Source organism: Globicephala melas, chromosome 2 (genome assembly GCF_963455315.2).
Source record: "Globicephala melas chromosome 2, mGloMel1.2, whole genome shotgun sequence".
In the NCBI taxonomy this organism is placed as follows: domain Eukaryota; kingdom Metazoa; phylum Chordata; class Mammalia; order Artiodactyla; family Delphinidae; genus Globicephala; species Globicephala melas.
In genome coordinates, this window is record NC_083315.2 from 3156247 (window position 1) to 3168798 (window position 12552).

Below are 12552 nucleotides of genomic sequence, written 5' to 3' on the forward strand. Positions count from 1 at the left end.
CCACTATCGCTAAATTGAAACTGTAAGATGCTTTTCATACCCAGTAAAACATTGCCTGATACATCCAGAAGTACATACACCCCAGTTTAATAAGCCACGGCTTCTAACAATACCTTGTATTTCAAGTTTTCTTCCCATTGAAAAAGATATTTTCAAGGAAACCTGTGGATATGGGAAGGATAGATCTTCACGACTCACACAGTTAAGGCGAGATGTTCATGCATGCTAAGCCTTATGGGAGATTTACTTTTCTTTCCTCTAATATTAATTTCTCCTACAGATGGTTAAGTAGAATAAAGTATAGAAAATTACATAAATTGGTGAAACAGGATAAGAAAAAAATTACTTCAAAGAGTAGGATATAATTTTTTGGTATTTGAGAATGATTTGAACTTTTAAAAGTTTGCAGAAATGTTGGACACATATGCTGAGAAGATTCTTTAATTGGTTAGCACGTAGTTCAGACTCACGTTTTACTGGTGTTTATGACATCTACGTAGGTTTTGAACGTAAAGTGATGATTCTAAATAAAATTATATTACAAATATACATGGTAACCTCTTTTGAAATTGATACTGCTTGTTTTAGGAAAAACGTGGATACGTAAAAATTTATGAATGTAATTTTTTGTTGTCGTTTAGGAGAGAAGCCATATGAATGCCCAAACTGCAAGAAACGTTTTTCCCATTCCGGTTCCTATAGCTCACACATAAGCAGTAAGAAATGTATCAGCCTGATGCCTGTGAACGGGCGACCACGAACAGGGCTCAAGACCTCGCAGTGTCCCTCACCATCTCTCTCGGCATCACCAGGCAGTCCCACGCGACCACAGATACGGCAGAAGATAGAGAATAAGCCCTTCCAAGAACAACTTTCCGTAAACCAAATCAAAACGGAGCCTGTGGATTATGAGTTCAAGCCCATAGTGGTTGCTTCAGGAATCAACTGTTCAACCCCTTTACAGAATGGGGTTTTCAGTGGTGGTGGCCCCTTGCAGGCAACCAGTACTCCTCAGGGTGTGGTGCAAGCCGTTGTTCTGCCAACGGTGGGGTTGGTGTCCCCCATCAGTATCAATTTAAGTGATATTCAGAATGTACTTAAAGTGGCAGTAGATGGTAATGTAATCAGGCAAGTTTTGGAGAATAATCAAGCCAATCTTGCATCCAAAGAACAAGAAACAATCAGCGCTTCATCCATCCAGCAAGGTGGCCATTCTGTTATTTCAGCCATCAGTCTTCCTCTGGTGGATCAAGATGGAACCACCAAAATCATCATTAACTACAGTCTTGAACAACCTAGCCAACTTCAAGTTGTTCCTCAGAATTTAAAAAAAGAAAATCCAGTCCCCACCAACAGTTGCAAAAGTGAAAAGTTACCAGAAGATCTTACTGTTAAATCTGAGAAGGACAAAAGCTTTGAAGGAGGAGGGAACGACAGCACTTGCCTCCTGTGTGACGACTGTCCAGGGGACATCAGCGCACTTCCGGAGCTAAAGCACTATGACCTGAAGCAGCCCGCCCAGCCCCATCTGCCCCCCGCGCCAGAAGGTGCCAAGCCCGAGGCCTCTGCTCCCTCGGGGTCCGGAGACGGCAGCCTGTCTCCCAGCCAGCCACCTTTAAAGAACCTCCTGTCTCTTCTGAAAGCATATTATGCTCTGAATGCACAGCCAAGTGCGGAAGAGCTCTCAAAAATTGCTGACTCAGTGAACCTACCGCCGGATGTAGTGAAAAAGTGGTTTGAAAAGATGCAGACGGGACAGACGTCAGTGCAGTCTTCTGAGGCATCTTCTCCCGAGCCAGGCAAAGCCAACATCCCTGCTAAGAACGATGACCAGCCTCAGCCCACAAACGCAGATGAATCCCAGGACGGCACGAGGAATCTCCAGAGTCCTCTGAAGATAACCGGCTCCCCCGTCCTACCAGTGGGCTCCGCGGTCAACGGTTCCAGAGGCAGCGCATCGTCCCCATCCCCCCTCAACCTCTCCTCCTCCGGAAACGCACAGGGTTACTCGTACCCGGCAGAAGGGGCACAGGAGGAGCCACAGGTCGAACCTCTTGATCTTTCACTACCAAAGCAACAGGGAGAGTTATTGGAAAGGTCAACTATCACTAGTGTTTACCAGAACAGTGTTTATTCTGTCCAGGAAGAACCCTTGAACTTGTCTTGTGCAAAAAAGGAGCCACAAAAGGACAGTTGTGTCACAGACTCAGAACCAGTTGTAAATGTAATCCCACCAAGTGCCAACCCCATAAATATTGCTATACCTACAGTCACTGCCCAGTTACCCACGATCGTGGCCATCGCCGACCAGAACAGCGTTCCGTGCTTGCGAGCTCTGGCGGCCAACAAGCAGACCCTGCTGATCCCCCAGGTCGCCTACACGTACTCGACTGCAGTCAGCCCGGCGGCCCAGGAAGCAGCCCTGAGGGCGGCCCAGCCCAACGGAAATCAGGTAAAGAATGCCCACACCCTCGGCCTCTACTGGTCAAGTGCTCGTTTGACTTTTTTCAGTGAATTTTTCTAATAAAAATCAGTCCCAAGAGAGCCAAGCAGCTGGTTAAGCTGTCATTTCTGAAAGGAAGTAGATGAATGTGTGCCTTAGTACTTTTCAACGGCAGTTTTGTTATTCTGCTGAGAAAAGGGTCGATGAGTCTCAGCTAAATATTGACTGTTTGAAACTAGAGACAGAAGAGGAAAGTAAACCTGGAATGCTTACTAATCAGACTTCTGTTTTCTAGTCAGATCCCAAAATTCGTTAACGTTCTGTGTCGATTATGATCGTTCGTAAATGAGAATTTGTTCACAGACATTTCACACCCGGCAAACTTAGCTATCACTTTTTATGTGTTAACACCTCTGTTTGTAAAAAAAAACTTTAAACAAACAAAAATTAAGTATATAAAGAATTCATCTAGTGAATTTACCAATGATTTTGTAAGCTGTAAACTAAATAGTGTTCAATCGTAATGATATATGAGGGAATATACTTGTGAATCTATGTTTGCAGTTTCCTCTTTAACTCCCCCCAAATCCATGACGGTTTTGATAGAACCAATGTGTGTGATTGTGTGTGTCTCACTGTCCGGGCTTTTTCTATGTCACTGACCTTGATGTCTCTCCATTTCTTTCCGTCAATTTCTGATTGAATTTATCTCTAGTATTCATTTGATTCAATCTTTTTTCCAAATATTTGCTGTAAGTAGGTGCAGCTAAAATAATTACAGTATCCTGCTCACTCGTGTTTTGCTGCTTTCTCCTCCTTAACTATTGCTACCAATGGGCTTCCCGTAATTGTGGTAACTCTTGAAAAAGTTTTCACACGGCTAAATTTCTCTCTTGAAAAAGTTTTCACACGGCTAAATTTCTCACTAAGTCTAAATTTTGGGTATATAAAACACTCTTCATGCCTTTGAATAATAAACAGGGAACCACAAGCATTTCAGTTAATCATCCAACTAGATCAAATAACGTTGAAAATCGAGTCCCTTTAGCACCGTTAGCAGCTCGCAAATGCCAGAAATATGTCGGCGCTTCTCCCGCCTCACAAAGCCGTGAGAAACGTGGAAAACCTTTGAACTTGTAGAAAATTTGTGAGTTTACAATGGAAGACTGCAGAAAAGACACAGGATCTTAGGGGCCCAATCCCTCCACAGGCTCCCTGAAGAAGAATTCTACCGGCAGGAGGCCCCAACCCTATCCCTAACCCGAAACTCGGAAGATGCGTTGTCTAGCGAGTGTCCTTGTTTAGAGATGTGGACCCTCCTACATTGTTTCCATCTTGCTCCTTAGAAGAGTGATAGGGAGACAATGGAGTTTAGTTCACAAAACTCGAAGGTTCTGGAAGATAAAATTTAAAGACCACTTTTTTAAAAAACAGAATCTTAATTTTTGTTCAGTGAAACCCAGAATGAAAGAGTGAAGGTAAGTGATGCAGTCACGAACCTGTGATTGTTCCGCAAACTCGTAAGTTAAAACTTTCTGCCAACTTCTCATAAAGTAACGATTCATACGGAACTAGGTGGACTGTGTTAGTACTGCGTTCTGTATTACTTCTTTTTGGTGTCCTTCCTTCTCGGCGCCAGCTGGCCCTGGGTTTGCTGCGGTCGCGGCTGTAGCGCCCCTCCCTTTTGTCTGTGTCAGCCCCACCTGTCACCTGGCCCTCCCCTTGGAGCCTGCTTTGGTCAAGTTGTGGAAAGTGTACATCACAGTCGTTCTTTAATCTGTGCTTTTGTTTATGTCTCTCATTTATCTTGTAATTTTAAAGGAAGTTTTCCTCCTTCTTCGTCTCCTCTAGGATGAAAGGCAAGACACTAGCTCCGAAGGAGTATCCAATGTAGAAGATCAGAACGACTCTGACTCCACGCCACCCAAAAAGAAAATGCGGAAGACAGAAAATGGAATGTATGCTTGTGATTTGTGTGACAAGATATTCCAGAAGAGTAGCTCGTTGTTGAGACATAAATACGAACACACAGGTATGTATGCTCGTGAACCTGGCAGTTTTGGAAAAACAAATTTATAACCATTTCCAACCTGAAGTGCCCCGAAGCCTGTCGGCTTAATGCCATCTTATTTCATAGCTGTGCCCTTATTTTCAGGTAAAAGACCTCACGAGTGCGGCATCTGCAAAAAGGCGTTTAAACACAAGCATCACCTGATCGAGCACACGCGCTTGCATTCCGGGGAGAAGCCCTACCAGTGCGACAAGTGCGGGAAGCGCTTCTCCCACTCGGGCTCCTATTCCCAGCACATGAACCACCGCTACTCCTACTGCAAGAGGGAGGCCGAGGGGCCCGAGCCGGGGGCCGCGGGCCCTGGGGGCCCGCCCACGCACCACGCGGGGGCCCGCGCCTCCCCCTCGCAGGGCGACTCGGACGAGAGGGAGAGCTCCACGCGGGAGGAGGACGAGGACAGTGACAAGGAGGAGGAGGAGGAGGAGGAGGAGAGGGAGATGGAAGACCTGCAGGAGGAAAAGGAAAGTGGAGGACCGCAGGGGGGGGAGGGGCGCGAGGGGGAGGGGCGCGAGGGGGAGGGGCGAGCCAACTCCGAAGAAGGTGCGAGGGAGGGCGCAGGAGCTGGAAGCCCAGCCCACAGCTTAGAACACAAAGTCAGCCAGGGCGCTGAGCAGGTGTCTGAAGAGAAAACAAATGAAGCCTGATCGTTTTTCTAGAAAGAAAGAAAATTCTAATTGGTAATGAAGTTTGTTCTATGTTATACATGCTTTTCACGGAAACACAGTAACCTGTATACTGTGATTTCTGTTCACTACTGTGTAAAGTAAAAATTTAAAAAAATACAAAATACCAAAAAAAAAAAAAAAACCACACACAAAAAAAAATCCGGGTGTGCCTGAACCTCAGACCTAGTAATTTTTCATGCATTTTTCAAAGTTAGGAACAAGTTTGTAACATGAAGCAGATTAGAAAACTTAATGATTCAGAAAGCAAAGATGCAACAGGTTAAAGGAAACTGATTACTTAGACAAGCATCTGGCATTGTTTCATTTTATCAGTATTAATTATCACTCTTAACGTTGGTTTATTCTTAAGCTGTACAATTGGGAGAAATTTTATAATTTTTTATTGGTAAACATATGCTAAATCCGCTTCAGTATTTTATTATGTTTTTTAAAATGTGAGAACTTCTGCACTACAAAATTCCCTTCACGGAGAAGTATAATGCAGTTCCAAACCGTGCTAACTACCATTTCTAAATTCAGTCTAGAAGGTAGTAACTTCTAATATTTAGCTGTCATAGTAGAGCGTATTCTCATTTAAAGTGTATCGTTAGCCTTAAGAAAGCAGCCGATAGAAGAGCTGAAGTTTCTTACTCATGTGGTTTAAATGGAGTTGAAAAGATTGCCGTTGAGCTCTGATTGCAGGGACTAACAGTGTTGATACTGGTGAGGACAGCAGAGATCGGTGTTCGTAATTGTGTTTGAGTACGTGGTAAACAAATATGAAGGATGTGATATGAAGCTTTGTATCTCCTTTGGCCTTAAGCAAGACCTGTGTGCTCTAAGTGCCATTTATCAGTATTTTCAAGGCTCTGACCAGCCTCCGTTCATGCGTGGCCTACAATAACTAGCATTTGTTGATTTGTTTCTTGTATCGAAATTCTAAAATAAAACTCAGAACCACTGACTCTGTCAGAGAAGCCAAACACTGGGACATTTCACCCTTTAATAATTCCTCCGTATTCATTTTGCGTTAATTGACTTTCAGAATTTCTCTACAGAAATGAAAGGGAAATTTTCTAATCTGCTTTATCCATGTACTTGCATTTCAAACATGGACCTGCCATTGTTATTTGGCTCATAATTGTTTCCAAATGTTAGTTATTATGGACCCAGTTTATTAACAACATTAGCTGATTCTTACCTATCAGTATTATTTTATTTCTTTTAGTTTATAGATCTGTGCAACATTTTTGTACTGTATGTCTTCAAACCTGGCAGTATTAATACCCTTCTTAACTGACATGTACTTTTAGTTTTAGAAAACTTTTATATTTATGTGTCTTATTTTTATATTTCTTTATTTATTACACAGTGTAGTGTATAATACTGTAGTTTGTATTAATACAATAATATATTTTAGTATGAAAATTTGGAAAGTTGATAAGATTTAAAGTAGAGATGCAATTGGTTCTCTTGCATTGAGATTTGATTTAACAGTGTTATGTTAACATTTATACTTGCCTTGGACTGTAGAACAGAATTTAAATGGGAATGTATTAGTTTTACAACTACAATCAAGTCATTTTACCTTTACCCAGTTTTTACTATAAAACTATTAAATTCTGAAATTCACTGTGTGACTAACAGCATGCTGCTCTGCGGTTTTATGAAGAGATTAGTCTAACCATGAAGTCTCGTTCCTTACAAGCCAAGCTAGGGCGACCTTATGTAAACAGTGTTGGGAACAACGTTTAACATTTTGTGCCAATTTGTTCCTGTATTCATGTATGTAAGTTACAAACCTGACTCTTCATTTTTAAGTTCCTTGTTACACCATGGTCATTTTCTAGTTTTTTACCAGACTCCCCCATCTCACAATAAAATGCATCAACAAGCCTGACTTACTTGCGGTCATTCTTTTAATCATTATCAAGATTTTCTCTGGAAAACTCTGTAACACACATGGGGGTACTATACCGTCATCCTGTGCTTGGTGTATCTTGGGCTGGGTCTGGGGAGACTGGACGGTGTAGACGTTCCCTGCTAAATCGTGCATTTCCCCGCGGCTGGGTGTTTCTGGGAAGGTCAGAGGTGACAACTAACGAACGGCCTCCCCAGAGCTTGCTTCCTCTTCCCGAACCCCTTCGCCCCTCACTCCTGACCCCGTGGCCTCTCACCCTTCGGGAAGCCTGCATTAGGTGCCTTTCCTCTGGGCTCCCACAGCCCCTGTACCTGCCTCGTCATCTCAGCCCTTATGCTGTGGCTCGCACGCCGCCCACCAGGACGGGCCGTGTCGGCCGCTGGGTCACCCGCCCGGCAGAGTGCCCGGCCCAAGTGCATGCCGCCACGTTGGTCAAACGAGAATATAATTTGCACGTTAACAGGGCTCAGCTGTGTCTGTCTTTACTACTCTTTTGCTTCTATGTATGTTCAGTGATTTCAGCAATTTAATAATTTTTTTACTCAGGCCCTACGGAACACGACATAGCAGACAAATTGTAAACTATACCTTTCCCGTCGCCTTTCTCCTCTGATTTGCGAGCTTATTTCTAGGTGTCGTCTTTCTGGTGCTTAACCCAATGGTACACGACACAGGCATTCAAGGCCTCTGGTAGGAACTGATGGGACGACCCTCCCCTTCTTACGGCCTCATGTTCCTAGGTGATCGCTATCAGCATGGTGCCTCATTTCTCCCGTCACTGAGAAGAGCTACCCAATAAACAAATGCATTGTATAGGGTTAGAAAATAAGAGTAAATAACCCTTCTTAGGAGACATTGGTGCCATAATCACTAAGGAGCAGCTCAAAGAAGGCAGAGTTCTCGATACATACGGGTAAACGGCTAAGAAAGGGATCCAGGTTCATCAGACAGGTTCTGAAAATGAAACCGCGCGAATGCTTCCCATTACTCCCCCAAGCCCCGTAACAGCAAGAGTGTCATTTGTCCCTGACTTGTACCATGCACACAGGTGCTTCACTGCTGTTGTCAAAGCTGATTTCACAAAAGCCTTGCAAGATTGAAAGACCATGTGCCCATGAACACAGACATATTAAGTAGCAGAATAAAGACTGGAACATGGGTCCACCCAACTCTAAGAGCCATGCCCTCAACTAGCCTGCCTCACATCTCACTTAAGAGCAGCTTACACCATCTACATTTAAACTCAATCCTGGTCTTAAGTAACATGAGTAGAAAATGTCAGCAAGGCCAATATACATTTTATAACATGGTGAAAAAGAAAAGCAAGGGCAAGGGTTTTTCAAATCTGTGTGCAAACTTAAAATTAGCCCTGAAAACGTGAAAATGCAAACTCAGAACAGATCTCTTAAGATCAATTAGAACAACCACAATATGGTCTTTGTCTTCTGAACCTAAAAAAAAAGCATAAATTCCTCTGTTCTAGTGAACAAATACATTCCACTCAATACACATTTTTCCCCAACAACACATGGGACATTCATGAAGAGAAACCATCTTATGGGCCATAAAACAACCCTCAAATTCAAAAGAATTGCAAACAAAGTGGTTTTTCTCTGACTACAAAATAATTAAACTAGAAATCAGTAACAGATACATCTGGAAAATCTACCCCCCTCCGCAAAACTACTGGAAATTAGACAACACATTTCTAGGTAAAATATGACCGTTATAAATTATGAAGAACTAAGTAAAAATGAAAATGCAACATCAGAAGTTGCAATGTGCAGTAAAGCAGTGCATGTAAGAAAATTTATAACATTAAACTTTTATTAGAAAATAGAAGGTGCAGTCATCTAAGCTTCCACCTTAAGAAATTAGGAAAAGAATAAAATTAAACCCAAACCAAGCAGAAAGGAGGCAATAATAAAAGAAGACAATGGCATAGAAAACCAAAACAATTGAGTAAATCAATGAAATCAGAATCTGATTCTTTGAAAAAATTAATACAATTGCTAAACCTCTAGGCAGACAGATCAAAGAATAAAAGAAAGGAGACAAATCACCAAGAATGAGAGAGAAGATCTTCTTGCAGATTCTACAGGGTAAAAGGATGAAAAGGAAGTAGTATGAACTTTATGCCAATGAATTTGACAACTTTGATGAAAATGTCACGTCCAAAATACCAAAACTCACTAAAGGAGAAATAGATAACCTGATTAGTCCAATCACAAAGAAATTTCTAGTTAAAAATCTTCCCACAAAGAAGACTCCAAGCCCAGATGGCTTCACTGGTGAATTCTACCAAAAATTTACAGAAGTTATTGTACCAATTCTACACAAACTCATCCAGAAAATAAAAGAGGAAAACACTTCCCGCCTTAGTCTGTGAAGCAGCAGCATTAACCTGATAGGAAAACCAGACAATGATATTACAAGAAACAAAAACTACACACTAACAGCTCCCTGGATGTAGGTGCAAAAATCCTTGACAATGGGGCTTCCCTGGTGGCGCAGTGGTTGGGAGTCCGCCTGCCGATGCAGGGGACACGGGTTCGTGCCCCGGTCCGGGAAGATCCCACATGCCACGGAGTGGCTAGGCCCGTGAGCCATGGCCACTGAGCCTGCGCGTCCGGAGCCTGTGCTCCACAACGGGAGAGGCCGCAACAGTGAGAGGCCCGCGTACCGCAAAAAAAAAAAAAAAAAAAAAAAAAATCCTTGACAAAATATTAGGAAATCATTTTGAATAGTTTATCAAAAGGAAAGTACATTACAACCAAGTGGAATTTATCCCAGGACTGCAAGGTTGTTTTTGCATTCAAACACCACCTTGTAAACCAAAAATTTACAGTTTTTACATATTTACATCATATTTACAGAGCAAAAAGAAAAACTGTATCATCTTAATAGTGTACAAGAAGCATCTGACTAAACTCTACACCAAGTCATACACGTTCTTGGCAATCTAGGAATAGAAGGGGGTTTCCTCAACCTGATAGAGGGCACCTGCAAAAAAACCCCATAGTTAATAATTTTGAAAAATTAAATGCTTTCCTCCTAAAATTATGAACAAGGCAATAATATCTGCTCTCACCCTTTTATTAAGCATTGTACTGGAGGTCCCACGAGGTGCAACATGACAAGAAAAATGAAAGGCATACAGATCGGGGAAAAAAAAGTAAAACTTTTTATTTGCAGACAGGTTGGTTGTCTGTGTCGAAAAAAAGGAATTTACAAAAAAATCTAGAAAAGGTGAGAGCAAGGTTACAGGATATAAGGTCATTATGCAAAAATCTATCATATTCTTATAGTAAGGGTAAAATGGAAATTTAATTTTTTAATGTATGAAATATTTAGGGATAATTTAGCAAACTACGGGCAAAACCCAGGCACTGAAAAATACAAAACACAGCTGAAAGAAATTAAAGGTGCAATGAAAATGAAAAGATATTCCATGCTTATTGATCAGAAGATTCAATGTCATTGCTGTGCCAATCCTCCCCAAATTTATCTATTTTTTTTACTTTTTTAAAAATTTGTTTATTTTTGCCTGTTGGGTCTTCGTTGCTGTGTGTGGGCTTTCTCTAGTTGTGACAAGCGGGGGGCTACTCTTCGTCGCAGTGCATGGGCTTCTCATTGTTGTGGCTTCTCTTGTTGTGGAGCAAGGGCTCTAGGCACGTGGGTTTCAGTAGTTGTGGCACACGGGCTCAGTAGTTGTGCCTCACGGGCTTAGCTGCTCCGCGGCATGTGGGATCTTCCCGGACCAGGGATCAAACCTGTGTCCCCTGCATTGGCAGGTGGATTCTTAACCACTGTGCCACCAGGGAAGTCCCTATCCTCCCCAAATTTATCTATTAATTCAACACAATTCCAGTGAAAACTGCAGCCACATACTTGTAGAAACTGACAGGCTTATTCAACATTTATATGGAAATGCAAAAGACTTCAAGTAAGCAAAAGAATTTTGGAAAAGAAGAATAAAGTTGGAGGACTTAGACTACCTGATTTCTAGTGATACTATAAAGCTACAGTAGTCAATACAGGGTTGTATTGAATGGACAATAGAGGGCTGTATAAGAATGGACATACAGATCAAGAATACAGAGTTAAAAGTTAGGAGGAGATCCACATATTCATAGTCAATTGATTTTTGCCAAAGGTGCCAAGATAATCCAATGGTTAATTGATCATCTTTTAAAACGTACTGCTGATAGATAACCATATGCAGGAAAATGAACTCGATCCTTAAGTCACACCAGACACAGAAATTGTTTCAAAATAGATTGCATACTTAAATATAAGAGCTAAAAGTATAAATCTTTTGGAAGAAAACATAAATTCTTTGTGACCTTCGATTAGGCAAAGATTTCCTAGATAAGATACAAAAAGGATGAATGAGTCATAGAGGAAAAAAATTGATGAATTAAAATTTATGAAAACTTTAAAATTTTGCTCTCCAAAAGATACTGTCAAGAAAATCAAGAGGGAAGACACAGACTTCTTCAAGAGGGAGAAAATATTTGCACACGTATATCTATATACCCGAGAAATGAAAACGTGTCTACACAAAAACCTGTACACAATGTTCATAGCAGCATTACTTACAATAGCTAGAAAGTGGAAACAGTCCTAACGTCAATCAACTAATGAATAGATAAATGTGGTATGTCCATACAACGGAATATTATTTCATAGTAAAAAGGAATGAAGTACGATGCATGCTACAACATGGATGGACCCTGAGGACCTTACACTAAGTGAAAGAAGCTAGTCACAAAAGATAAAATATTCTGTTATTCCATCATAGGAAATATCCAAAATAGGCGAATCTAAAGAAACAGGAAGTAGATTAGGGCTGGGGGTGGGGAGAGAATGGATACTGACTGCTAACGGGTATGGGTTTCTTTTGGGGACAGTCGAAAATTCCAAATTAGATTGTGGTGATATCTGCATAACTCTGTGAATATACAAAAACCATAAAATTGTACATTTTAAATGGGTTGCTTTATGGTATGTGAATTATATCTCAACAAAACTGTTAAAATATATGTATCTATATTAATAAGACAGCCCAATTTTTTTTTATGGGACAAAAGATTTGAACAGATACTTTACCAAAGAAGACATACGAATGGGAAGTGAGCACATGGAAAGATGGTCCACATCATCAGGCATTAGGGGAGGCAAAGCAAAGCCACAATGTGCTACCACTACACACCCAAGAGAACGGCCAAAATTTAAGACTCTCAGTAACACCAAATACCGCACGGGCTATAGAGCGGCTGGAGCTCTCCTACATTGCTGGTGGGAATTTGAAACAGTACAACCGCTTTAGAAGACAGTTTGTCGGTGTCTTATGAAGTTAAACACATACTTAATATACAACCTTGAAAGCCCACTCCTTGGTATTTACCCAAGATAAATGAAAATATATGTCCACTCAAAAACTGCATTA

General features: G+C 41.4%; 1 protein-coding gene across 1 annotated transcript in view; it reads left to right on the forward strand.

Annotated features, from left to right (window-relative positions):
• The window catches only part of ZEB1 (zinc finger E-box binding homeobox 1), a 194756-nt gene extending 187677 nt beyond the window's left edge, over window positions 1-7079 (forward strand). Inside the window, exons 7-9 of the mRNA XM_030832264.2 lie at window positions 642-2452; window positions 4295-4475; window positions 4599-7079. Coding sequence (XP_030688124.1) covers window positions 642-2452; window positions 4295-4475; window positions 4599-5158 — 2552 coding nt within the window. The 3' untranslated portion in view covers window positions 5159-7079. The remainder of the gene's footprint in view (window positions 1-641; window positions 2453-4294; window positions 4476-4598) is intronic.
• Window positions 7080-12552: the final 5473 nt, after the last annotated feature.